This window comes from Trametes versicolor (genome assembly GCF_000271585.1).
Source record: "Trametes versicolor FP-101664 SS1 unplaced genomic scaffold TRAVEscaffold_3, whole genome shotgun sequence".
Taxonomy (NCBI): domain Eukaryota; kingdom Fungi; phylum Basidiomycota; class Agaricomycetes; order Polyporales; family Polyporaceae; genus Trametes; species Trametes versicolor.
In genome coordinates, this window is record NW_007360323.1 from 1 (window position 1) to 26,675 (window position 26,675).

At 57.9% G+C, this 26,675-nt stretch overlaps 8 protein-coding genes across 8 annotated transcripts; 1 reads left to right on the plus strand and 7 right to left on the minus strand.

Moving 5' to 3' along the window:
- Positions 1–2,083: 2,083 nt before the first annotated feature.
- On the minus strand, positions 2,084–3,598 carry TRAVEDRAFT_26852 (uncharacterized protein; the record flags this gene model as incomplete). Its single annotated transcript, XM_008036569.1, has 2 exons — positions 2,084–3,181; positions 3,274–3,598. A coding segment is annotated over one exon (687 nt), but the record flags the coding sequence as incomplete, so codon positions are not given.
- Positions 3,599–3,890: 292 nt separating this feature from the next.
- TRAVEDRAFT_116129 (glyoxal oxidase precursor) lies at positions 3,891–5,719 on the minus strand (the record flags this gene model as incomplete). The annotated part of the gene is made up of 4 exons (XM_008037037.1): positions 3,891–4,123; positions 4,180–4,976; positions 5,026–5,363; positions 5,426–5,719. 4 exons carry the CDS (start codon positions 5,717–5,719, stop codon positions 3,891–3,893), a joined length of 1,662 nt encoding a protein of 553 aa, XP_008035228.1.
- A 1,771-nt stretch (positions 5,720–7,490) lies between these two features.
- TRAVEDRAFT_162076 (UPF0029-domain-containing protein) lies at positions 7,491–8,959 on the plus strand (the record flags this gene model as incomplete). The annotated part of the gene is made up of 6 exons (XM_008037038.1): positions 7,491–7,584; positions 7,689–7,827; positions 7,879–8,371; positions 8,424–8,529; positions 8,584–8,645; positions 8,707–8,959. The coding sequence occupies 6 exons, from the start codon at positions 7,491–7,493 to the stop codon at positions 8,890–8,892; spliced, it is 1,080 nt and encodes a 359-aa protein (XP_008035229.1). The 3' UTR covers positions 8,893–8,959.
- Positions 8,960–9,014: 55 nt separating this feature from the next.
- Positions 9,015–12,077, minus strand: TRAVEDRAFT_43962 (uncharacterized protein; the record flags this gene model as incomplete). Its single annotated transcript, XM_008036763.1, has 14 exons — positions 9,015–9,213; positions 9,271–9,598; positions 9,656–9,828; positions 9,898–10,300; positions 10,356–10,395; positions 10,449–10,625; positions 10,683–10,697; positions 10,755–10,825; positions 10,894–10,967; positions 11,035–11,255; positions 11,310–11,507; positions 11,567–11,708; positions 11,765–11,907; positions 11,958–12,077. The coding sequence occupies 14 exons, from the start codon at positions 12,075–12,077 to the stop codon at positions 9,015–9,017; spliced, it is 2,304 nt and encodes a 767-aa protein (XP_008034954.1).
- Positions 12,078–13,677: 1,600 nt separating this feature from the next.
- TRAVEDRAFT_17945 (uncharacterized protein) lies at positions 13,678–14,996 on the minus strand (the record flags this gene model as incomplete). The annotated part of the gene is made up of 4 exons (XM_008036515.1): positions 13,678–14,087; positions 14,142–14,440; positions 14,495–14,786; positions 14,843–14,996. 4 exons carry the CDS (start codon positions 14,994–14,996, stop codon positions 13,678–13,680), a joined length of 1,155 nt encoding a protein of 384 aa, XP_008034706.1.
- A 1,371-nt stretch (positions 14,997–16,367) lies between these two features.
- TRAVEDRAFT_17946 (uncharacterized protein) lies at positions 16,368–17,593 on the minus strand (the record flags this gene model as incomplete). Its single annotated transcript, XM_008036516.1, has 4 exons — positions 16,368–16,759; positions 16,822–17,033; positions 17,100–17,382; positions 17,440–17,593. The coding sequence occupies 4 exons, from the start codon at positions 17,591–17,593 to the stop codon at positions 16,368–16,370; spliced, it is 1,041 nt and encodes a 346-aa protein (XP_008034707.1).
- Positions 17,594–19,971: 2,378 nt separating this feature from the next.
- TRAVEDRAFT_17947 (uncharacterized protein) lies at positions 19,972–21,686 on the minus strand (the record flags this gene model as incomplete). Its single annotated transcript, XM_008036517.1, has 3 exons — positions 19,972–20,618; positions 20,693–21,481; positions 21,545–21,686. 3 exons carry the CDS (start codon positions 21,684–21,686, stop codon positions 19,972–19,974), a joined length of 1,578 nt encoding a protein of 525 aa, XP_008034708.1.
- A 1,882-nt stretch (positions 21,687–23,568) lies between these two features.
- Positions 23,569–24,861, minus strand: TRAVEDRAFT_43966 (uncharacterized protein; the record flags this gene model as incomplete). The annotated part of the gene is made up of 3 exons (XM_008036764.1): positions 23,569–23,816; positions 23,885–24,634; positions 24,699–24,861. The coding sequence occupies 3 exons, from the start codon at positions 24,859–24,861 to the stop codon at positions 23,569–23,571; spliced, it is 1,161 nt and encodes a 386-aa protein (XP_008034955.1).
- Between the last annotated feature and the right edge of the window lie 1,814 nt (positions 24,862–26,675).

Consider the following 26,675-nt stretch of genomic DNA (forward strand, 5'->3'; position numbering starts at 1 on the left):
CGCACTCCCGAGCAAAAAACGTTCTGCTCCCTAACCCTCACCCTAACTCCGCGCTCGCGCGGAGCCGAAAAAATTGAAATTAAATGCGAAAAATACCCAGAATATTCAGCCATCAGCCACCCACCACTCGCAACCCCTAACCCCGAATGCCCGGTCGCTTGCGGCCCACAGCCTGCCACGCACCAAAGTCTAGCCAGAGTCTAAGTCTAACTGGCCCATTCGTTCAGCCTATATATTCCCTTCTACCCTCGACCCTCCGAACCTCCGACCTCCAACCCCCGGACCTCCAACCACTAAACTACGTCTCTAAGCTTAACTTCCGCTTTGCTCTAGACCTCTTCCCTCTCCTATCCCCCCGACTCTTTAGTCTTACAGCAATGTGCAGAAAGATACGGAAAACACGTTTCTCGCGCGATGGGCACTTACCTGCCCGGAGGCTCGCGCCGGCCATTCCGACAGGTGTCTCCGGAGCACAAGTTGTGCGCGCCCTCTCGCGGTCCTCACGTCCGGGTCCTGCAGTACAACAAACAACGACGCGACAGCACGCGAGGCCCATCATGTTATTTGTACGATTTTTGCAATGTAGAAATAGAATTTTCGTGCTCACAGGGCGAGAAATGAAACAGATTCAAGGACAAGTAGTTCACGCCATACAGCGTCGACAAGTTCGTTTGAGCTATGTTCTCTATCTCTATAATACCGGCCACTGAGCTCAGTGGCTGAGTACAAAGCGGATATAAGCTCAATGCAAGGTTTGTATTGCCACATCCATCTAAACAACTACCTTTCATCTTTGGGTATTCCAATAGCCCCATATTATGGCTACATAATGCAAATAGTTTCGGGGTCATAGCTGTAGTAGTTACATGTCAATAATCTTACTTCCATTGGTGGCAAGTGTAAGAAAGCTGTGGTAACAACAAATATGCAGGCATGATTATGCTGCTAGTTGGTGTACACCTTTTTAGTAGCAGCACTTCTCATAGCTACAGTATACAGGCACAAGAATATATATTCTGCAAGGTTGCGCTGGTAGTATGGCCTTAGGAGGATCGATACATTATCCTGTGCCCTTACATTCCGGGCCTAGCACACTGCACAGCCGCAGTGTCTTGTGCATACGAGTACAGGTAATTATAAAGCACTCATACAGTTCGCGCACATCATGTGGGTTCTTAAACAAGGTTAGATGTTTTCCGGGGTAATCATGAGCTTGACATCCAACAGCGGTCTCAACGCAGGGTGACCCAGGGTCAGCGTTGGACGTGGAGTCCCACTGTTGTGGCAGAATGCCGTGCACAGATTCTCAGCGAAGTGAATTGCAGCTGACGGCCGATGGCATGAGCGAAGCTTTGGGCAGAGCGCGGACCTCGCAGACTGCTTGTCAGGCTTATTGAATGAGACAATGCACACATTATGGCCGCAGCGTGATTTGCCGGGCTTGTGCGCGTCGAAGAGTGCTTGCAGGACCGGGTTCGTGAAAGGGGGTATCAAGGGGTGCTTTGCGAAGTCGAGGGCGGAGACCAACACGACATGATGCTAGTTCTTTTTGAGGTCATCGTCCGTACAGGAGGATCGCACAGGGCGTATACAAATGAAGCAGCTCGGGAGCTTGTGAGCGTATACAGTATGAAACAAGCTTACAAGTACATATATTCAAGTCGAGACACCTGCACAGTCGCCTATCGTGACCGTTCTCATGCGGAGCTTCGAGACTTACCCACGCGTCGCGCGACGCCCCGAAGACAGGTAGGTTCGCGCAGACGAGCTGCAGCAAGTAGTCAGCAAAACGCAGTCGTACATTGCGAAGACTAAATGCTTACAACCGCGACCCACTACCGCGCGTATTCGACATCAACGCACTCTCGAGCGCAGATGATGACAAGTCCGCGTCTGGCACAACATGAGTTACGGACTCACGACGAATGAGCAAGGGAATACTCACCGCTCAAGTCGCTGAAGCTCGACGCCTCGCTCACCGTCCCGCTCACAGCCGTCAGTCCCGCCGCCGCGTGCCGCAGGCTCTGCACATGTGTCTGTCCGACCGCGCGCCCAGGCGAGAGCGTGGGCGGACTCGTGCTCGGGGTGCTCAAGTGTCGCGGGACGGGCATTGGCGATGTCACTCGAGAGGGCGACTGTGCGCTCGAGGTCGAGTGGGTCGTCGAACGCGACTGGGACAGCGACTGGGACGTTATCAGCGACTGTGAGTGTGCCCGCATAGGCGGCCGCTGAGGGTGACTGAAACGGCGGGACTGGGTGTGCGCCTGCTGGTGCGCGTGCACGGGACGGGGCGCGTTGGCGGGAGGGGATGGTATAGAGGGTATAGACCCTTGTCGCGAGTCCACGCTCGCGCTTGAAAGGCTCTGCCGGCCATGGCTACGCGACATTGAAGAGCTCTGCCGCGCATCCGAAGACGACAGCGACACCGCGGACGTGCTTGCCCCGGACATCGGGCGCGCGCGGCCCCTCTGCTTCGCACGCGCCCGCGCGGGATCTGCGACGAGCCCGAGGGTGTCCGAAGTCATCATATTCTTGAGAGCCTCCAGCTTGCGCGAGAGCGTCTCCTGCCGCTCCGCCTCCTCCTCGCGTGTTTGCTCGTCCGAGTCGTCCGAGTCGCTGCCGGCTGAGGAAGAGTCTGCACGAGATGAAGTTGGGGATAGGCGGCGGAGGGGTGTCCGTGTCCGCCTCAGGCCTTGTAGCGTGATGGTCGACGAAGATGAAATCTTCTTCGTCTGGCGCAGTGGTGGCGCCGCGTTTGTAATAGGGAGGCCAGCCAGCAGGCTGTTGACCGGATCGGCGTGGATAGAAGACCTGACCTGAGCGTGCGCGCGCGGGGTTCCCAGCGAGCTCAGGCGAGCGCGAACGCCCAGTGGTCGGAGAGTACTCGTGCCGGCCACGGTTCCAGATGTCGACGCCAACCCATCCGCGGCGGAGGACGAGGAACCCATGCGCGCGTGCGCCACATCGCGAGGGGGGAGCAACGGAAGAGGAGAGTCGGGCACACGCGGAAAGTATTCGCCTTGCACGTAGGTGCGCTGGGGTGAAGGAGCGGAGGGGAAGGGGGCTGCAGGGCTGCGGATGCCGAGCCCTTGGAGACCACGGAGGTCCTCCTCATAACGCGCCTGCGCGCGATAGAGGATGTACGGGAGGGGCACGCGCAGGTGTTCCGCGAGACCTTTCCCTACATCATCGTTAGCACTCTCCTTCCAGTTGAACTTCGCGCAGGATAACGACGGCGCGACCACCAACCAGAAGGGGGGGGTAAGTACTCACAGTCGGTTGCTGCCCCCTCGATAGCGCGACTCTGCGCGATAACCTCCCAAAGCACTTTCTCCTTCTCAGCATTCCACTCCACCTGGAATCCCGCAGAACAGCCCGTGTATTTATGAGCATGTACGCGTAGACGAGTGCGATGGAAGCATGCGCACTCGAGGAGGGTCCGAGGGCGCGTCCTCGGGACGGTTGTACGGCAGCCTCACGATCACTCGGACAGCAGGGGGACAAGGCATTGCAGCGCGAGATTGGTCAAGTCACAGAGCGCTCCAGAATATACAGTAGCAGAAGCCCCGCGACAGTCGAGAGGTCCTGTGCGTCGAGCCGCGAGAACCGGGACGCGGGGTGGTGGCGGGAGGTGGCGAGAGGCGTACATGATGTAGGCGCCCATTTCGCATCTTGGACTCACGCTCGATTTGGCGTACCACGCTCGCTTCCCACCGAGCAGGCACGGTTTAATTCCACTGGCGGTACATGATGAGAAGTACAACAGGTCGCTCCGTATCATCGTGCATTATGTTAAAGGCTCCCAACGTCTCGGTGTATCCAAGTCGATGAACGCGCTGAACTATCGTACAGATCCCCGGTCCACTTTCACAAGTTGCACACCCACCTACTCACTCCAGGGTCGGGGGCGAGTTCCCGCTCCCCATCATGACCCACGCGCCCTCGCTCGTCACGTCGTCGACCGTCAAGAAAACGGTCGCAGGGCCCGGCGGGAACACGCGCCCGTTCGGGGGCGTCGTGAACGTGAGCGACTTGCGGTCGGCCGAGATGGTCGCGTCCATGAAGACCAGACGCGCACTCGAGTGGAACGCGTGCGTCGAGAACCCGAGGTCCATCAGCGACACTGCGCGCAAAACTTGTCAGTACAGGCACGTACGCCACAAACAACTCTCGACGCACCTTGGACCTTCGCGCCCGGCCGCGTGAGCGCGAGCGGCAGCGAGATCGGAACAGTGACCTTCTTGTTGAACGCGAGCTTCTTCGGCGTCGCCCCAATCTTCGGCCGGTCGACAAACATGAACGGCGGGTCGAGCGTCTGCACGCGGAACTCGCTCGGGAACTTCACGCCGGGGCCCACCGTCGTGTTCATGTTCGGGTTGCTACCCGCGATGAGGAAGTTGCCCTGCGGCGTGAGGTTGATGCTCGAGTGGTACACTCGCGCGATGCCCGAGGACGGCATGCCCGCGTTGCTGATGCGTCGTCCGAGCGGCGCGGTGGGCGTGTACAGCGAGGGGGTGAGGACGGCGTGGTCCGCGTTCGAGTTCCCGACGGGCTCGCTGACGCTCGCGATCGCGGCGAACCCGGAGCGCGCGCCGTTCGCGATGAGGACTTGGCCGTTGGGGAGGTGCACGAGCTCGGGCATGACGCGTGGCTCGAGCATGTGCTCGACTTCCCAGCCCTTGGCGATACCGGCTTCGTCTAGGCGTATGCGTGAGCACTGCGTTGTGGCGGGGGTCTGGGAAGACAGGAGGAGGGGGTCGATGGTGTCGGTCTGAGTGCCGCCGCAGACGAGGACTTCGGGGATGAAGTCGGGCGGGGAAAGCGGGAGGAGGATTGCGGAACCGTCGATGGGGTTCGTGACGCGGACGTTGTTCGGGATGTCGGGAAGGATGCGCTCGGTGTTCGCCTCGATGTCGTAAATAATCGACTGGTTGTTGGCGACGATGAACACCTTGCCGTCTGGTAACGCGAAAGCCCTGGGCAACGAGTCAGCTTTAGAACATCACGGGCAGAATGCAGACGCACCGTGGGAAGAGGTTCGCCGGAAGACTCCTGTTCAAGAACTCGGACGGCCGCGGAGTATCTTCCTTGCGCGGGAAGAACTCGTAGCTGAGAGCCGGGTCGGTGTTGTAGAATGGCGTCGACTCGTGGATGCCGCCAATGATGAGCAGACTACCGTCGAAAATACGGATGGCAGTTGTGTACCACCGCTTGACGAGCAGGTGCAGGGCGTCCGGGTTGTCGAAGAGAGTGCAGCCCTCGCCGGTCGGGGATTCGCATGGCTCGAAGACGCGGATGGCTTGGTTACCCGGGTGAATGGCCGGGTTTCCGGTAAAGCCGTCCGGGTCGCCGCCGACGCTGACCTATGGGGATCCAGCGTGAGTTTTCTTTTGCTTCGCGGGCGGTCGAAGTGAAGCACGCATACCATACTACCGTTGCTAATGAGCGCGCCGCTGCCGCAGAAGGAGTTGCTGAAGACATCGAGCGGCTGGACAGTGCTGCTCTCGAGGTTCCAGAGCGCACCCCACGCGGAGTGGTTGTTGATCTGGAGCGGGTCGTTGGACGCGCGGTCGAAGAAGAGTACAAGCGTGGGAGAGACGACGATGGCCTCGAGCGCGACGATCCCCGACGTCTCCGCCTTGAGGTCAAAACGCCATCCGGGGGCGGACGGCGCCGCGGCGGCGAGGGTCGCGAGGAGGGGGATGAGAGCGAGCTTCATGGTCTCGCGGAGTTGTGGGCACGTTGGCAGGGCGATGCGCACACAGTGGGGTCCGTAGCACTTCGCGAAGCTCTTTTAAGGTAAGAAAGAGAGTTGGGATTTCCTGAGCGTATTTAGACGTGAGCCTTGGAAGCAGGGGAGTCGACGCCAGGAGACCGCGACGGGAAAGGAGTCAGTGGGGTGCTGAGTGGATACGTCGCACGCGCGGTGGATTTATCCCATGGGCGTGTCCGCACTCACAGCCAGAATGTGGACTGCGACGCGTAGCGTGGTCATTGAACTTACATCTTTGGCATGCGAAGTCAGTGACTTGGAGTGGTTATAGTAGGAAGGGCTGGTAAGATCTGATGTGGAAGACGGGAAGCAGCTCGAGAAAGAGGCTTACCAGTAACTGCGGAGCTATGAGGGGAAAATCGCGCTGGAGGGTGGGCACGCTAGGGAGGAGCTAGAGTCATAGGACGAGCGTTGAGTACTTCCTTGGCGAAAGAGGAATCGACGGCGGCCTCACTCTCACGAGGCTCACGGCATGTGCCCATTCAAAGAGCCGAGCTCGGGCAGGAACCGTTCACTCGCCAAGCGTTCGAGTCCGGTAAAAGTAGAACCCTTGCGAATACGGCCGTCGCGTGTCTGATAGGCATCACACCGACCGCGAAATTGCCTCGGCGGTACCGCAAGGGCAGTGGACCTACAATAGAGAGCACGTCGCCCTCGTTCTCGCGCCCATGGAGCGCCGGGAAGATACGGAGCTCCGGGAGGACCTCCTCTGAGCTAGCCCCATCGAGTGGTCGACCTCGAGCAGATGGTATAGCGCCGTGCAGCAGTCCGAGGTCGAAGAAACGGCCTGAGGATGTCGTGGAAGGAAACAAGTTGTGACATCTATACGTGAATTAAGGTCGTGACACAAACTTGATGCGCCTTATTGCGCAAGCTCACCGTTACGCTGCATCTTACAACTTTCCCCACGGGGCCTTACCGTTGCGTAGAGATAACTGAGAAGAAAAAAATCCGCCCTACCGTTGCGCGGTCGGCGTCGAGGAGGCGAAAGGTGGGACACAATCTAGATCTTATCTGGATGCGCTTACATAAGATTCCCAGCCGTGGCCACGGGCGTCTTACGGGGAGCATTACCCTTACTCCTCCTGCCATATGCATTCTATCGAGTTCTTCGTATTTACAACAGCCCTGTTTGCAACTCCTTCTGCGGATCCTTAGACACCAACAGCTTACGGGTGAGTTACGTTTTACGAGAGGGTCTTACAGCCACAAGGGGGCTCGCGTCGCGTAGGCTGGCAAGCGTCAATCCGGCCGGTCCGACCAGATGGGCTCGCAATTTGCAGGCAGCCCGCATGATACAGGAGGATTCGCTTTGACGAGGGGCTCACGTCTTACGGGGGAACATACGGAAAGGTTTCCTCTAATTGGGACATCCTCCCGCCCACAAATTGCCGCACCCTTGAGGACTCCTCAGACAAGGGGAGCCCGTGCGTAGCACGGGCCTAACGTCTAGTAGTGTTTGGGTTAAGGTTGCGGTGTTTATCTCCGATCTGCATGTTTGATCGGCCAGATCTAACCCAGAAACGGCAACTCCTCCTCGTCCCCCTCGTCCTTGCTCCAAACCGCCACATTCATCGAGCTCTCTGTCCTCCGTGTACGCTCGCTGTGTATCGCTGTCATATACGACACACACTGGGGTCACTCTGAGCTGCGTCTCCCCCAAATTGTTCATACGGAATTTCAGTCGCTGTCCTACCTGGAGAGGAAGCCGCAAACGATGGGCACCACGCCCGAGACGGTCGAGGACCTCATCGCGCAGCTCTCGCTAGATCCTGACCCCGAACGCGAGGCAATTGCCTCAGAACTTGGCGGTGCGCGCCCTTCATCTGTGGCAACACTCCCCACCTAGTCCTCATCCAATTCCTTTACACTCGACTATCGAACTTCCTCGCGGGCACGCTCCTCGTCCACGAAGTGCTGCAAAGCATATACGGCGAGGACGCGCTCAAGATCTGGACGCCTCCGAGTCCATCCGGCACTGTGTCCCCCGATCGCGACGGACACGCCGCCAACCATGCCGAGCCGGGCACTATGCGTTTGGAAGCCACGCTCAGGTGAAGCTTCCGACCGCGTTCGCGTGTTGCACAGTACTCACAACTCTTCAGCATAGAAGCATCCTCGGGCGATGACGATGAAGAAGCTACCCACTCTATAATCTTACTCGTCTCGCTCCCACCAACCTACCCATCCTCCTCCCCACCTCAGCTCCAGCTCCTCTCGCGCTACATTGGTCCGTACGGCGTCGACGCGCCGCTCTTCGGTATGGTTCTCCGCACGTTCATCTCGCGCGGCGCCGTCGAGTGGACGCCTGGAGGCGTATGCGTCTTCGACGGCTTGGAGTGGGTCAAGGAGCGCTGCATCGAATGGCTGGGCGAGCGCATGAGCGAGAAGAGAGCGGGTGAGCTGCTACGGGACGACGAGCGGGGCAAAGCAGACGAGCTGCAGGAGGAGGGAAAACCAAGCGCGAGAGCAGGACGCGAACCTCCAGCAATTCCAGCGGAGATGCCCGCCGGGATTACGCTCGTCGAGGCGGAACCCATCGTAGACCGCAAGAGCGTATTTATTGGACGCGCGTGTCGTATCGCAGATCCTTCCCAAGTACGCTCCCATCTTGGTGTATTATTGGTGCACCCACTCACGTCAGTCGTAGGTTCCGCCCATTCTCGAGCATCTCCTGTCGGACCGGCGTATAGCACGCGCCGCTCATCCTATTATAAACGCCTGGCGATGTCGGGTCGGCGCAACGCTACATCAAGGTAGGGTGGCTCAACGCGTCCGGTCGTGATATACTCATGGGCTGTTCTTTTCAGACAATGATGATGACGGCGAAACGCCAGCGGGAGGGCGCCTCGCACACTTGCTGCAGATCCTGGTACGCCATCCGTGCCTTTCGCGTCTCTTTGAGCTGATAGCCTGATTACGATGGCGTACAGGAGGTTGACAACGTCCTCATCGTAGTGACGCGGTACTTCGGCGGCATCCATCTCGGCCCGGACCGCTTCAAACACATCAACCAAGCCGCGCGAAATGCTCTAGAACTGGGCGGATTCCTCGACACGCCTGACGAAGGAAACCTGGGTAGGAAACACGGTAAAGGGCGAGCGCACGCGAAGCGATAACGTCGCACAGTCGATCGTAGGGTATATATACAGAAACAAGTACATACTAAACTATTTGCTACAGTGTCGTGGCCCATCTAAACGTGTCGTACATAAGTGTCATGGGTTTGTCAGAGGGGTCATTATTCCAGGAGCCGCCTGCGTTTCGAGCGTCCGTAACTCTCGACCTCCTCGATCTCCACCCGCTTGCGCCGCACGTTCTGCCGGATAACAGTCGGCGGCACCCTCCTGTTGCGCGCGTACGCATCGGTGAGGCATTCTTCCACGTCGCGCAGAATCAGACGTTCGTCCATCGTCAGCCGGTAGCTCTGTACAACGACCCTGCATGTCCCTTGTCAGCTCAATTCTCGCGCGACGTGCAAAACCCAGACCACTCACATAGCCTCGATCCGAAACACGAACCCCGCGACGCTCTGCATCCACACAAACTTGAAGTCCCGACCATGGCCGCAGTACTCGACCTCCATTTTATACTTCTTGATGAACGCCGTGTTCTCCGCCGGCCGCGTCCTGCCCTCCCGCGGGAACTCCGTGGGCGAGATCGGCTTTGGGGACGTCGACCAGTACCCCCACGGCGCATCGAACTCCTGCATCCCCGACTCGGTCTGAGTGCGCTCGTAGAAATACAGCCGACGGGGCGGTTTGCCTATGGGCGACGGCCCGAGTGAGACGAGATGGCTGGTGGTGATGAAGTGCAGCGTGTGCACTGCATGACTGTCAGTACAGAGAAGGAGGGGCGCCGCGATGGGATTCGGCAGCTCACCTATAGAGAGGTGCCCTCCCGGGCCTGCGCGGGGCATGTCGACGTCAGCGATGTAGCGCGGGAGGTCGAGGTACACGGCCTGCGTCAGGAAAAAGTTGCGGCACTTGTCTTCTTCCATGATCTCCTGCATCGTGCGGATGCCAATGCCGTAGTCCATGTCGAGCACGGTGTGTCTGTAGCCGCCGTAAGTCGCGGAGTCCTCATGAGCCGAGCCCCACTTGGAATGGGCTTGCGCTGCTCACCGTTTCCAACACCCGTCTCGCGTCAGCACACTCTTCGTAATCCGCGCGGGGCCGTCGAAGAGACGGTTTCTGTTGGCCAGCTCACACAGGTACCCGTCGTGCGGTATTTTCCGGTACTCCTCCCTCGTGTCGTCCTCGTCGAAGGCGAACATGCATGCAGAGTTGTGGTGTTGGACGACATCCGCCTTCTGGTTTCTGTACACGTATTTGCCCTCTGGCGACCACGTGTCCACGTGGACGCAGCTCCCGATGAGCGGGACGTCCTCGGTCCAGAAGACGTTGTCCTCGGTGCGATTGAAGTCCGTGAATTCGGTGAGCTTGTCCCAGAGGAGGAAGAGCGTCGCGGCGCGCTCGATGGGGTTCGGCGAGTCCAGGAACTGGCGCAAGCGCGTCGGGTTGATCGCTAGAGGAAGGTCAGACAAACAATAGTCTCGTTTGTCGCTGGGTGTCGCACGCACCTCTGATAGCTTTGTGGTCTTCGTAGCCGAGCTCGAGGTACTAAAGCACAACGTTAGTGTTATTGAATAGGAGAACGGCTGCTCAATACTCACGCCGTCGGCCATACAGAGCATGCCTGGTAGCGTGTCGCTGGTCCACACGTCTGCATGCCACCGAACCGTGCCTTCCGGGGTGAAATACAGGTCTCGCGTGCCGAAATTACAGCCAGAACCGCGCTTGCCAACCTCCTTGACCAACTTCAGATCGCGGGCGAGGTAGTCGAATGCCGACTATTCGAAGAGTGAAAGTCAGCGGCAGTTTCAGAATCGTTTGACAGAGGCGCGTACCTGCAGCTGCTTCGCCTTGCGATGTCAAGGTAAGCATATCTGTATGACGGGATGAGTCGACATGGAACGTACCACGTCAAGAGTGCGCAGGAACCTGTCAGTACCGTGCAATTTCTGGAAGGCCTCTTCGAAGGGGATGTGCTCTGATAGAACGCGATTGTGTCAGTCCCCGTACACTACTCGAATGCATCGTATAACTGGCCTTGTCCACCGGGAATTGCCACGAACCCGTACGGGAGCTCCGGTGAGGAATACGCCACCAGTTCCACAATGTGAGGGTTCGGCCTATCAATTGCCCGTGGACAGCAGTCAGTAGAAGTCCTCCTGACATCCCACACCTCGAAGCACCTACATGAGATCCCGCGAACGCAGCGCGAATTCCTTCCGGCGCCGGATGGCACTGCGGAAAGCCTCAGAGTCCTTGCCAGAGTACTTCTTGATGATGAGCGTCTCCTTTGTCTTTTCTACGCGCAGCTCGTAGCGCTCTGTGGCCCCGTCGCCGTCGTACAACATGTTGTCGACCGAGACGTCTATCCGGCTGATCAACCGAAAATCCTTCCGTTTGAGCACCATCTACAGAATCGAAATGAGCCCGGCGCGATAACGGAAAGAGAGAATGCGCCTGACCGTACCCGCGTCCTCGTCGGTAGTGATCATGCTGACAGCTATGTGCTGCAATACCTTCGTCATGTTCTCATCGATGTGGACGGTACGGTTTAGGAGCATATCCTGGACCCGTGTGGTGTCTTCTGCGCGCTCGACGAGGAACCTCTGTCCCGTAGAGATCCGCATTAGATCCTCCCGTGTTGCGATAGCGCTTTGGACCTGATGCAAGGCAAGCAAGATCAATCGTTCTGACTGGTGGTCGCAAGAAGGGCACCTACCTCGAACATCTTGAAAGCGTCGTCTAGTTGTTTGTTTAGCTTCGCAATATGGTCCTCCAACTCCTGTTGCTTCCAGAGTACGGTCATTATTGTACGTTTCTTCGCCTGCCGTTTCATGAGGTTCTCGACGTCCCACAAGGTGCTGGAGTAGATGATCTATCGTTGAGTGAAGATCAAGCAGCGCGTGTATAAACGTACCAGAGTAGCGCGGCGATAGGCTCCGCGGTGCTGCCAGTCATGTCTACGTCTGGTGCATGCTTCAGCTGCTCGTATATACCGAGCGAAAATCCCGCGGCACGCAGCGCGAGTGCCGCACACTCCCCCTTCGCACTCTTCGCCTTCTGCAGCGAATGTCAGTCTCGTACGCATGCAGTACAGAAATGCGACATACCTGGACTAACTCCACAATGTTCAACGCGAGCTCGACGGCCGGACCCAGTCCGGGCACAGACACGGGCACCAGGCCCAACGCTGTCTTTGCCAATCGCAAACCCTGGAGAACTCTGTCCATTTCTACATACACAGCACGAGCGCCTAGGTCAGCCACGGTGTACACAGCACGACAACCAGCCCACACGCACCTATAAGCCAAACAGATCCGCGGAGATATAAAAAGCAGGGGATATTCCAGATGCAGCACTCCGCCGCGAGATTTATGATACCGCAACCCCGCTCGCGCTGTGGTCTTATAGTACAGCCCTTGGCGCGCTGGTGTCGGGGTTGGCCTCTGTGCGGACAAGGTCGCCACGGAGTTGACGTTTGACAGCGCGACGCTCGCGGCAGCGGCGTGCGGTGATGCGCATGGGGGGCGTCCTTGTACTTTAGCCGAGGCGCGAGGTGTGGGGGCTGATGGTGGGCCGCGAATCGGAGAGAAACAAGGCCAGCGCGGGAAGCGAGCAGGCATTGCTGTGGCTCCGGTACCTACCATCCTGCTCGTTACGTTCTCGTTCAAGTGAGCAGTACGTCGCTGTGAACGAGATGGGTACTCGTACGTCTCTGCTTGGAGGCGAGACCTTGAAAACAACGCTCGCTCCATATGGCCAAGCGCCCGTGCTTCTCTGCGCAGGCGAGCGCCCAGGGCTAACAAAACGCACCCGAAACCTTTGGCGTTGGGAGGACAGAGCCTGTCGTGGCTGCGCTGACATCCGAAAGCTACTTATGGCGGATCCTTGGCTCAAGCTGAAGTATCTGCATAGATACTATATATCAGCGGTGAATAGTGTGCCTGATGGATATACTGAACCCTACACCCACTGCAGAGGACATTCACGAATCAACAAATCCCAAGTTCTATTCCACAGAAAACAGTTGTGTGATGAACACGCGGGCACTCACTGCTGAGGGTATGGAGGAGGCGGGCTGAACACGGTCTCTGGCGGCGCGTCCGTTCGTCTGGGGCTGGCTGGCTCCAAGTAGCCCGACGTACCAGTATTTCCGCGCGGCACGTCTTCGCAGGTACACCAGCTCCAGATGTATATGCCTCACCCAGTACACCCGACATGACTGCAGTTGCTAAAGGGGCAAGCGAGCCAGAGACGACCGCTGCATATGTCGGAATTCGAAGTGTTGCGTGCCGGAGGTCGGGCGTCGATTTGCGACATGGACAGGTAAGCGAGTGATGGTACTGCCCGAGTTCCTCGGTCGATGGAGCAGCCAGAGGCGGCACACGAGGGGAGAGCATGAATGGTAGTGCGTACGTGGTCGTACGAACGAAAGGACGATCGCGTCGCGTCGCTGCTGCACCGTTCGAAATCGAGCGAGCGCTCCGCTCTTCCCGGACTCCTCATAGCCGCGGCCCGCCGCTCCGCTCCTCCTGCGCGAGGGCTCGCGAGGGTCTAATCCTTCTTGTCGGCGAGTGCTATCGTGCGGCACATACTCATAAACAAGCTAGTGAGTGAGCGTGAGGCGCTACCGGTAGGCGTGTAAAGTTCATAGCCAAGATACTCCTTAGACTAGATTAGTACGACTCGTATGTACTTGTAGGATAACTTTGGTATAGGTATAATGAGCGCATCGTATCGTATACACGATACAAGTTGTACAGACCAAGAAAGTGCGAAGAATGCAGGAATGCGTATAAATCAGGGTTCAGAAAGTTTCGCGAACGCTAATTACTGGGACGCAGCGACATATGGGGGAGGTGCTCCGGAGTCAAGCTTGCCTGACAAAGGCAACGGGTCACGGGTCACACCGGCGGTATCCTGATAGCCCGACGCGACAGACGTCGACTGCACATCGGAGTACAGCGAAGGGGTCCCGGGAAGTGCAGACAAAGCAGTCTTCTCCGGTGCGGCAAGAGGCATGGGCGACGACTGTCCGTACTCGTTTCGGTACGTCGATCCCGAAGTTAACGAAGCAGCAGATGCCGCGACGGACTCCGGCAGTCTGAAGGAGCCTGTGTCTCCATCCCGAGTCGCCAGCAAGGATGCTGAGGAGAGCGTTGACGCTGGTGCCTCCCGCATTGTCAGACGCGGTACGTGTCCTCTTGGGGTCGGACTCGGGAAGGCGCCCTCGAGAATCGCTATTAAAGCCCGTCAGACTGCGAAACGGGCAGCCAATGAAGCCAAATACGCACCTTCCCCTCGGGGCTCTCGCCGCGCCCGAGACGACCTGCGCTTCCTGAAGCAGTAGCCGCCGAGCGCCGCCAGGAGCAGGAATCCCACCGCCCCGCCAACCGCCCCGCCCACGATTGCCGCGGTGTTTTGTGGAGGGCTAGCTGCCGCGTTCCCACCGCTCCCAATCGCGCTCGCGCTCGCGGAAGCCTCCGCCGTCGAAGCGCGAGTAAAAGAAGGGGGCAAAAGGAGAGATAGATCAGGGACCGAATCGTCGGATGTGGACCCGGACGAAGCAGTCGAGGAAGTCGCGGCGCCCGAACTGGACCGGGTCAGTCTAGCTGGGGTACATGGGGGAGCGACAGAGGAGACGTACATGGCGGATTGGGTACTGGTCGTAAGCACGGCTTCTGGGACGAACCAGAAGCTATCGAGCCACAGGGTGTTCGGCGCCGTCCCGTTCAGGTTTGTGACCACGAGGGTGTGCAAGCCCGGGAGGAGCAAAGGCGAGGTGAAGAAGTCGGCATCGCAGAAAAAGGTATCCGGCGTCTCGGTCAGGTTGCTCTGATCATCAGTATTGTAGGTTATGCCGTCGACGACGTAAGACTCCGACGGCCATCCATAATCGTTGGTGCTCCCGCCGCAACCTGTGACGCCGACCTGGACTCCTGCAGACAAGGCGAGTTAGCGGTGGGCCGGGACCAACAATTTTAAAGGAGACGACCTGTAAATGTGAACGTGGCCGTCATGCCTCCTCCAGTCGCATAGTGGAGGGTGTCATCGAATGCGGCACTGTAATTTACTAAGCCCCACCCGCTAGAGTAGTGGATACGAGAATCGCTATCGTCGACGGTGACGGAAGGACCTAGTATGCTCATTGGAACGTAAAGGAAGGGCAGCAGTAGGAATGAATGGACCGGCCAATGAGAGACGGAGAGCCGGATAGGCTCGGCAGGACGATAAGTCGGGGGAGGGATGAAGCATTGTAAGCACCCCAGACGGACCTTGTTTATATCCTCCTGAATCAATGCGTAGGCATCCAACTTGGTCGCAGCCGGTCGCGCCTCGATAGCGTCAATCTGTCGTACACAACTCGAGACGGAGCGCGTTGAGTAGCTGTGAGTATCCGGTCCCTCATCACTCGGAAGCACAAATCGGTGTGGTAGGATTTCATCGTCTTTGGAAAGCGAAGGTGTTACTTCCATATATTGCAGGCCACAGCGCAGTGAACATGCTCACCGATAAAATGGCACCCTACGCTGATATGTTATGTGCGCGGATTGGACGCACAAGTTGAGGCTTTAGTCGAGGGTTGGATGCCACGCCGCGCCGATGGACGTTCTTGAGGCTGTCAGCGCGGAGACTTGACATCCTCCTGATGAAAGTTCTTGTTCTCCAGCCTGGCCGGAGAATGATTAGGCGGGTACGACGCAATCATAGCCATCGTGTTATTACACACGAGGACACTCGACTGCGAGCTGCCACGCCGCGAGCGATGACCGGCTCTTCTTCTTCGCCTGATCAGCGCGTTCAGTAGTCCTTCAATCGTGAGGAAGCAGTATGCATACGTACATACCCCATGTAGAATCCTCCGGTGAGGCAAACATGCTTCCCGGCATATCTACGTGTACACAGGGCGTGCGGTTAATGGATTTTCGCGCTCACCAGCTTCACAAGAAAGCAGCGCGTGGTGGGACGTCGTCATCCGCTCACGGTCGGATGTCACGGTGGATACGAGAGCGGCCGGCGCGTCGGACAACTTTGGCGTATCCTTCGATGCAGGGGGCCTGGGCGGCGGTTTTGCGAGGTTGAAAAGCGCGCTCACGAAGTGCGTACGGAGCTGAGTGTTGTGTTGGAGCTGGACAAGCGAGCATGCGATGATGGAGGTTCGCGTCCAAGGTCTCTCCTCCGGCGATTTCGATGAAGATTCGCTCGGAGTGCCGGGCCGGTCGCGTACTACCTGCCACTAGTACTCTGAACGCTGTTCGCTCACTCCCGGGATATCGCGGGGCGGCCTCCTTACGATCAATACTTGACGTTGGCTGTGCTGGGGCGGACAGTTTAATTGAAGAGCGCTATGAGCGGGCTCTCCATGACGTCTGCAGCGGTAGACCAGATTTTGTCCGAGTCGATTTATTGCATTCCCGACCGTAGAGTGCGCACACTTGGAGTCGCTCTGCAACCACTGGTGCTCTATACATGATCATTCTCGCAGATCGACCAAGTCAAGACCGTATGATTGTGGGAGTTCACCGAGCACAGTACGGTGGAGGTCCCGTCCCTTCGGAATCGTCGATCTCGCGCGACAGAAGCGCATAGTTGGACGTCGAGAGCGCCTGATGATCCGACGTGGATACGGGTGTGGCTTGTGAGCCGGATCTCACTAAAGACACCCTGGCCATGGACGTCTGTGGCGTCTCCGAAGCGGGGACTCGAGGCATGGGCGGCGGAATAGACTGTTGCTGTTGTGCCAGAGCGAGCGAAGGTGCGGGCGCGGCGGCAGATCCGGGTGGAGAGACCGTTTCTTCCTTGATCCGGAACGGTACAGCGGCCGTGATAGGAACTGGAGGTGCTTCCTGCATTGGCAGATATGATGACCTGTGTCCGAGAGATATCGGGCTCATCGGGCCACTGCCTATGCCTGTCACGGTCAGTACAGAACCTTGTCAGGTTGCGGCACAGACGCGCGGCGTAGACACATACCGTCTATTTTAGACACTCGTTGTGCCCGAGTGAACTTGCGTTTGATGAAGTAGAAGATGCCCAGCGTTGCAAGGAGCAGGAGTCCTATCGCCGCGCCCACCGTCCCGCCTATAATCGCTGCGGTGTTTTGCCGATTGTCAGACGTGGAGGCCCCACCCCCAGCTGATGAGCTCCCCGAAGGTGCAGATGCCACTGGCAAGGTCATTGTCGACCTAGACAAGATCAGCCACACGTAATTAGAATAAACACTCAGGCTGGCAGGAGCGTTGGAGACGTACCCATCAGACGGCGTCCCGGTAGCAGGGTCTGAAGAGATGTACCAAAACCGATCCAGCCATAACGAAGTGGGCGACGTCCCGTTCAAGTTCGTGACCACGAGAGTGTGTACGCCGGGCGCGAGCGTGGGGGAAGTGAAATACGTCACGTTGTACTCCATGGCATCTGGTGACGCAATCGGCTCGTCGTTGACGGCATACGTCGCGCCGTCGATAACGAACGCCTCCGACGGCCATCCGTACATGCCGGTGTTTCCGCTGCAGCCCACGACGCCAACCATGGTCCCTGTGAACGAGTCATATTAGTTGTCGGCCGAGACGGATAGGAAAAGAGAAGGGTTACCTGTGAACGTCAAAGTGGCCGACATTCCCCCCGCCGTTGCCCAGTGGAGGGTGCCATTGTATGCACGATCGTGCCCGGCCAACCTCCAGCCACTGGAATACTGTACTTGAGGATCACGATCATCCACGTCGATGCGGTTTCCTGGTGCGCTCATGGCAAGATAAATGCGACCTGTTTACGGTGGCAGAGCTGGGTTGGCGAGTCGGACTCAGAGCGAGTTGGGGAGCTTGTCAAAACGGCAGATACTGCACCAGGTATATATAGGCAGACCGCTCTGTCGCACAGCATACACCGTAGACAGCTTGGCGCCGGCAGCGTCAGTATATCATCACTCCGAGTTTTTTGCCACTTACTCAACTGCCTATCTTCTGAATGCAGTTATGGATGCTCCTGATGGATAGGTGTCTGATTGGACGCCACGATGCAAGAGATGCGAGCATAGGTTTTAAGGTTATGCGGGCGGCGAGCGGGTGGGAGCGAGCTAGTCGCGCTGTCTGTTAGATCTCACACGGCTTCGATACTGAACCCCAGCGAGAAACGCGCATTTCCGTACGGATCCAGACATATATAGAAATATATAAGTAGTTTCATTTCCCAATTAGGAAGCGTAGCGGCACCTTTAATTTTGGCGCGACATGCTTCTGTTGTGAATCGGCGTCAATTTATACCAACACCTCTCTTAACAAGACAACATTCTATATGTAAAGTATTGCCGTACTCCTTCTCTACGCCAAGTACCAGGATGCCCTCATTCGCCCCCCGCCATCATCCAAACACCCGCCCGAACAGTCCAGGGCACTCGTTCAACATCGTTCCGTGGTTCTCGATCTGACCAAAGCACGCATCTGACAGATGGCACAGCAGGCTATCCACATCTAGAGGTAATGTACCTCCCCTACCGCTCGCTTTTGAGTACAGCTCTCACAAACATGCCGAATTCACAGCTGCATTCACCGTCGAATACGATGCACACACAGGCACACGCATGCACGCTTGACTACTGCGGAACCTTCTCCTGACATAGAAGGTACAGCCCATCTGCGCGCGGCTCAACTGGGTTATGCAGCTCACTATTTTGCTCATTCCGTAGTATGCCCCCTTCAGGTTGGCCTGTCTCTTCTGTCTCGAGTCTGACACCAACAAGATGGTCTCCACAAGAACAAGGTCACCGCGCGGTCGCATCGTACGCGCGTGCAACGTGCATGATATGAGGTATGCTTGAGCGCAGTTGTGTCATTCAGTACACATGTATATAAGGTCCCACAACGCACGACAGTATTCAGCATACCCATTCTCCCGCTTTGCCAGAAACAGTAAATCTAAACGAGGTCCGAGCCGGCGACGGGAGGAGCTAGACGAGGACGGTGCTTCAGTGGGAGAAGAACTCATAGATTGCATAGCTAGGTACCTAGACGAGGACTACATGGAATCAGTATGTGGACATATGGAGACAGAAGCTACGGAAGTACTCACCGGTGCTTCAGTGGGAGAAGAACTGAAGCACCGGTCGGGGAGACGAGCGGTATATGTGAGCGCGTACACGAGGCGAACGCGTGAGCGGGATCGTCCGAGATATGAGGAACGAGGCAAGAGGAGAGAGCATAGGCGCCTAAGCGCGCGACTACCATAAGGGGAGAACATACGCTAAACAGGTGCGCGAGCGTCCGTCGACGCTTGCTATCCAACACTCCCCCTCAAGCGAGACGGAGTCCGAGCAGCGCGGCGAGCATCGCAAGACGCGGGCGCGCGAGCGGCTTCGTGAGGATGTCGGCAACCATCTCGTTGGTTGGACAATACTCGAGGGCGAGCGTGTGGTCGGCGACGTGAGAACGGATGAAGTGATACCAAATGTCGATGTGCTTCGTGCGTGGGTGGAAGACGTCGACGTTGCGGATGAGTTTGAGTGCGCTTTCATTGTCACAGTAGAGGACCGTCGGACTGCGGGCGGGGGTAGTGAGCTCGGACAGAAGATGGCGCAGCCACAGGGCCTCGCGCGAAGCGTCGGAGGCGGCGATGTACTCGGCTTCGGTCGTGGACAGCGCAATGATAGGCTGCTTATGAGAGCGCCAGGCGATTGCGCCACCCGCGTATAGGAATGCATAGCCAGAGATCGAGTGCCGGTGTGCTTGCGAGGTCGTTGGCGACGTTTGGCAGCAAGCTCGAGCCAAGGTGAGCGCTCCGACTTTGCCGGACTGAGTATCCGCGGCCCGTCTCTCCGCCGCTCCGCCTCTCTCTGCTCGACGCCTTTGCTCCCAGACGACTCAGAACTCGTACTCCTCGACGCCCCTGTTTTGATACACACATATGGTTCTTCAGTACAAGACCTGAGTACTTATATGCTGATACTCCGAAATATCCAAATGATATTTGACCCCAGCAACGGACGCAGACGCGTCACACTCCTCGGCGAGTGGTAGTAAAACAACAATGATAGGTATGTTAAGAGAGAAAACGCTATAGCGTGCGATGCTGAAAAGACTGTCGATCCTGCGGGAGTGGTAGAATGCGAGAAAATAATATATAACTTAATGCTTAGTCCTGTGTGTACGGTGGCGGCAGCACCACGTCGTCGTACAGCCGCAGCCCCGAGTCCACATCCCTCGACGCGACTGGCAGTTCGTCACTTGGGACCGTGCGGGAGCCGCTGCGCGAGAAGAGCGAGCGGAGCAGCGTGTGCGCGCGGCCGTGCGAGTCCGGGGGCGCGTGCCACGCGCCGGGAGGGATCGCCGCGGCGGGCGGTATGAGCGTCGCGCCGCTCGCGTTCGAGAATGCGGGGGATGGTGGGGGATGAGGCGTACTTGGGGTATATAGGGACGCTGGGCGCGTGCTGGGGTCGGTGGAGAATCCGAGCGATGGCGTGCCGTAGCCCTTCTCTGAAGTCGCAGACGGGTGGTATGATGTAGAGGGCGGTGGGGCGCGGGTTGGAGAGGTCGAACGTCCCTGTGGGGAGAGCAATGCGGACCCGCTCGACGCGGACAGCGAGTAGAATTCAGAATGGTCTCCGACGCTCTCGGATGCGACTTCTGAAGGTGACGCGGGGGGATGCTCGGAGTGGCTGGCGTGCGAGACGGGGAGGACCGCGGCCGCATTCGCCGAGTTGTACCGCATCGCGGGAGCAGTCGCGCCTGATGCTCGCGGTGCAGGGTGTTGGGTTGGGTCAAAAGGAGTGGCTGTTTTCGCTGGAGAACAACTGTCAGAACATGTACAAGGTTTGCGCGTGAACGTTGTCCCCACGCGGAACAACTGGACGTACCTTGTGTGGCAGATACACGCCTGCGTCTTAAACATAGGAACACGATGACAAGAATAGCGAGTATGGCGACACCGGCGACCGCGGCCCCAGCGATGACCCCCACATTCAATTGCGATGTGGATGCAGCATCGGAACTGCTGCTGTTTGTTGGGCCTGCTGCGGAGGTTTGGGCAGCTCCCACCGGCGTCGCGTTGCTCACGGGCGACACGATCGTTTCAGTCCCGCTCACTGAGGTCACATACTGGATGGCGGCAACCGAGCTCCCGGTGATAGAGGACGCTGACGACGAAGCGGGAGTGGTGCTATTCGTCAGACTTGACTGCGAGCTGATGGTCGGCGTTGTCTGGGAGTTACTTTGAATAGATGTCGCCGTGTGGGAGCTGGTACTTGTCGTGGTAGCCAGGACGTTGACGGTGACAGTCGGCTGAGTATGAGTCGTCGTAACCGGCCGCACGTTGTTGACCGTGGTAGTCGGCTGGACGTTGGCCGGCTGGGTCGGCGAGTGAGCAGTCGTCGAGGTCGAGGTCGTAGTCGCGACCGGCTGCTTGTCAATGAGGAAGTAGTCGAGCCAAAATGTATTCGGATGCGTCCCATCCGTATTGTTGATGCGCACGATATGGTCCCCCGACGAGAGGTTCTCCATCGTGAAGAACGTCACGTTGTACGTCGTCTGCGCCGTGTGCGGCGCGCTGTACGAGCCCACCAAGTTCCCATCCACCCAGTAGTCCGTCTTCGGCTGTCCGTACGTGTTCGAATCCCCCAGCGTGCCGATCACGCGCACCCCGGTGCCTGCAAGGAAGGCGTTCGCGGTCAGACCGGACAACTTGAGTGCACGGAGTGGGATGGGCTCACCGGTGAACGAGAGGTATGCGACGATTCCTGCGATGGCAGCGCCGTGCCGGGTCGCGTCCACCTCGGCGACGCCCTGGTCCCATATCCAGCCGGCCTGGTACTGCACGCGGGGGTTCGTGTCGTCGACCAACTCAGTGGCCATGGCCGTCGACCTGAGGCCTTCGCGGTCGTCCTGAAGCGCGAGCCGGCGCCAGCGAGGAGGTTACTAGGGAGAGAAAAGGAGGGTGGGAGTATCTGCGGGCGATAGGGTTATATGGCGGCGAGGTTCGACGTCGTGGGCCGCCGGCTTCATCTTGATGGCACAGGGCGTGATGGCTGTTGATGGGAAGGGATCTGTCAAGAAGTCAGTATCAGGGCTGAGAGAGGAAGTAACGTCGGTGATGCGCTATACGCAGCAGGGGCAGCCCGTGCGTGGAAGCTGTGCACCCTGGGGATGGAGGTCGTATATGGTGATGGGGCGCGCATCCGCGTTCCCAGTCGACCGCGCCCACAAAGATGATGTTCTGTGAGCCGTAACGCCTCGAAATGAGGCTTACGCCGCCCGCCAATAGCCCTGCAAGAGTCGACGCTGTGGGGTGTTTCACCCGATGAATTTAGGTGATACATGAGAGTAGCACATAGACCCACGCAAGGACTCGGAGTTTGTATTGATTCTGATGAGCCTCATAGCAAGCCACGCAGCATCGAAAACCCGCGCATGATGCGGGCCTGGGGATCAACAAGGACGCAGGTTCGCCGGCGGCGAGCTCAGAGCTGTACCATGGATCCAGGATGGACCCACAGCGACGATACGATGGACTCGACACTGCACCTCGCAACTTATGCTGTCCTTTCGGAGCCGTTCACATCGCCACGGCGAGTGCGCTAGCTTGAAGACAGCGGTGATCGATTGATCGCCTATTGCGACGAGTGAGATCTGACCGCGATCGACGAAGGCAGCAGACAGATGGGAGGACATAGTTGCCATGACGTGTACTCGTACCTTTCCCTGTAGCTTGGGTTGCCGGCGGTGATATCGGCTGCGCGGTGCATGCGGAAGGGTGCATACGAAAGATATTGTATGCGCGCATAAGAAGGCTCGATGGGCGACGCGCGAACGTGTTCTATCGCTTAGTTGCGTATGACCTGGCGTGCGATTATTCAATAAATCGCGCTCAGCATGAAAAAGGGGGGCGGACGCACCGGAACACCAGTAAAATCGTGCTAATTTACACAACGTCTGTGGAGGTGCCTATTTCAGCTTTACCCCATCCTGAACTACGAGTACGAGCAAGGATACGCACTACAAGCCGGAACAGTGCCTGAACCCTGCCTCAGAACAGGTCCGTGCCCTCTGAATATCCCTCAGCAATCACAATTTCGATCACGAACTTCGCAATCCACTGAAGAGGAATCCTTCGTATGCGGGACCGGAAACCGGGTATCTCACGACAGGAACGCTATTTCCCGGGCGGTTGCAGATGTGCATTGAGATCGCTACGGCATTGCCCCGGGCGGAGGGGACTGCTCGGTGAACTCACTCCCTATGCGTCGAGTCCGTGGGGGACCTGATCAAGGACCTCAGGCGTATCGCGGCTGATCGATTTCGGGGCGGCGATTGTCGTCTAAACAGCCAGGACTTCCCCAGGCTGGCTCTACCACTGGCCGGGATTCTATTTGGTCGGGTGGAGGTGACGGTTGGAGCGCGGGATTGGGTTGCCACGTCCCCCACGACTGGTCCTAGTGCGTGGGATATGATGGTGTCTTGTACAAGGTAGGCGCTGGCCTGCTGGGGCCTGCTTGGTATCCGCGGACGCCGACCAGCAGCAACAGCGCGACGGCTTAGTTCCTGAGCCTCAGGCAGCGAAGGTGGGGTGAGTTGGAATGAGGGATTTGGCTGCCACGTCGTCCATGACTGGGGTTGCAGGACCCGGTGCGTGCCGTATGAACGCTCCACGCCAGACGCCACTCGCAGATCAGCATTGGCCTGACGAGGGCTGGTAGATGGAGGGGGGGAGGGTGGGTTAGGGTTTAACGTTTAGGGGTTAGTCGGACGCCATGACGGACTGAGAGTGACGGGCTATAACAGACACTGAGTCCAATGTTGCTGCGGAGGGGTGTATGTGGAGCACCTCGCAGGCTTGGTTGAGGTGCGTGTGCGACTCCGAGGTAAGTAGTGGCACGGTCCACTGATTGATGAGGCAGGATGTCGCGCTTGAGACGTCGCGATGTGTTGAACTCGGGAGAGCCTGATCCGGTCCGAGCTGATCCTGCGAAGGGATGGACTTCAGAACTGCGAGAAACAGGGAATCAGTAACGTATGGCAGGACATCCTGTGTAGGAAGAAGAGGGGTCGCGCACCATAATTGCGACGCCTGCGTCGGCGCTTCACGCACCATATCAGAATAACTGATATGGCGAGAACGGAAGCGCCAGCTACTGCTGCCAACGCTAACCCGACGATGGACGGGTGTGTTGTATGCGTCGACGATATAGGGATAGGACTGCCTGTGGTTATCTCGGGTGCGGTTGACGTCGACGCCATCGTGGGCAAATCCTGGCTGTTCTGGATCACTCCAGACACGGAAGGAGTTTGGGAGGCAGGCAGAGCAGTCGAGTCGGAAGAAAGCGCAGAATGTGAGAACAGGGCCGAGGAGGTGGCGATAGCTGAGGAGGTGGCGGTAGCCGCGCTCGAGGGGCCGTTAGAAGATGAATTATGACTTGACGTTGAAGTGAAAGTGGAAGAAGCTAAGAAGGGAGAGGTCGTCGAACGCGGTGGGTCCGGGGTCGCAGAAGGAGGTGGGGTCGCAGCAGGAGGCAGAGTCGCAGCAGGAGGACCTAAGGACGGCTGGCCAGTGTCGACAAGGAAGTAATCTAGTACGAAAATTTGTGGGCCGGTCCCGGTCCCACCCTCCATCGTGATGGTCACGGTGTGGTCTCCGAAGGGCAACGTCGGCGACGTGAAGAAAGTGACATTGTAAAATACGTCTCCCAGCGCAGTGAACGGCGCACTGTAGGTGCCCTGCAGAACGGTGTTGATGAAGTACGCCGTGTTTGGCTGTCCGTGCGACGATGAGTCGTCCCGGGTACCGACGACGCTAACACGTGTGCCTATGCGCGAAAACGTTGAGGATCCGGAGGGTGATATGAGCGCCGTGAGCGATAGTGCGCTCACCGGAGAAAGTCAATGAAGCCGTTAACCCTCCCTGAGATGCCTCGTGTCGGGTAGAGTCGACCTCGACGATACCCGAACCCGAGTCTTCTGACCAACCAGGTGAGTACTGAATACGGTTGTCGCCGTCGTCTACCAGGACGGTGCTAGTGTCGAATGATGGCATGCCTGAGTCCCTGGATAGACGGAGCGGTCTCCTTCTGGCGGTGTCCCTGGAGTGGGGGGTGTAAGAGTAGAGAGTCCAGCTAGTGCGCGGCATGCAGGGCCTTCTTGTATGTCAAAGGAAAGCGATACTGATCAAGAAACGTTCGCACCGACAGCCTCGCTTCCTCAAAGCGCAGGGAGATGCTCTCTTACGGGTGGTCACTACGCGGTGCGTGCAATGGATCATCCCTCGTTTGTCAATTTGATAGTATTAGGCAGATGCCCTTCGGAGTGGTAAGAGACTTACCATAGATTGACCCGGGACGGGGTCTGAGGGGATACGAGTGCCTTGCATGGTCGCGAAAAACACCACTCTAACAGATTCAAGATGTGGTGCTGTTCGATGTGTTCCTTGCAGATGGCGCTAAGGATCACGTCTCCGGTTTGTAGGATCTTGTCTAGGGACGCCACAACGGGTGACTTTTCATCTTGCGCCTCTGACGGGATGGGCTATGGAACGAAAAGGAGTCAGTGGACTTCTTCAATTGGCCTCGAGCGGGAACATTCACTGTACCGCGCAACTAGTTCGATAATTCACACGGTCAAGATTTAGAGTTGCAGACATAATTGTACATTCCTGACACCACAACTCACCTTTTAAAACTCAGGCATGCCCTGTCGTTGCTCGTGCTGCCTCTGACGGTGACTCATGTGGAAATTTGAAGGGGTGACCCCTTATGCCGTGTATGAGATGGTCTGCGACGCGCCGAGCGGCCATCCGAGGACGCGCGAGAGCTGCGGAAAGACGGGCGTGGCTGGTCATAGTGCAAAGGAGCCCGTCCACAAAGAAGTTACGGGCATGACGCGCCTACCTCTGGTAGCGCCAAGAAGGCGATTGCGTCCTGTGACGCAGCGCGTCGGAGCGCTGCCAGTGTGTGCTGCGGTCGCTGCGCCTATGTGGTCGAGTTTCGCCCGGTGCCGCCCGAGCGAGACGCGCGGTAAGAGGTAGAAGACGAGAGAGACGTGTTGGCGAAGCTGCGACGAGGTCCGGAGAAGTGCAGGTTCCGAGCGCCGTCGACCACAAGCAGTGCGCCGTGCGGGCGATCAGACGGTCAATGGCCAAGACTAGGCAAAGTCAAGATCGAAGTTGCGGGCTTCGGGGTCCGCCTACGCAAGGCCCCGGGGTCGGTGGTCAGTGGTCGGAACACGGAGTTGCTCTACGAGTTTGAGCGGAACGTTTTCCGGATAGATCTGAGCTCAAACTTAGCACCAGAGCAACTAGAGGGAAGCAGCCTGGAGTAAGCCAGATGTGACTGAGAAGGCCTTGCGCCGGTGGAGGGAGTGCCTAGCAAAATCATCACGAAGACGTTGAATGCTTCCGAGTTCTGACCCACAGGGAAGGCGAGCCCAGGTTCGAAGCACGGGTTGTTCCAGCGAAGTGCGTTCCGCGCCAGAACATACCAGAGGCTAACTAAGCGCGTCCGGAGTCCGAAGCCCGAGGACGGAGCCGTTCAAGAAGCTATCTGCATCTGTGGTTAATCATGACATAAGGAAGGGACTGATGCTTCACAAGCAGCGCACAAAGTACTCACCGAACCGCCAGCAGGCGCCAGAGAAGAGGAACGCGGCGCTCGGTCCCGCACGCCGCGGACTTTGCGAGAGCGTTCTGTGGTTGGGCTGTCAATTGGGTGTCTTTCTTGTGGTCGTGCTTATAGATCGAAGAAGGATGACAGCGTTTGCCCCTAACTGCGGTGTGGCGGTATTCAGCATATGTACCGGAAGCAGCACGTACCGTAAGATGCCTACGGAAAGCCGTGCATTGGCCAGAGGCGCGAA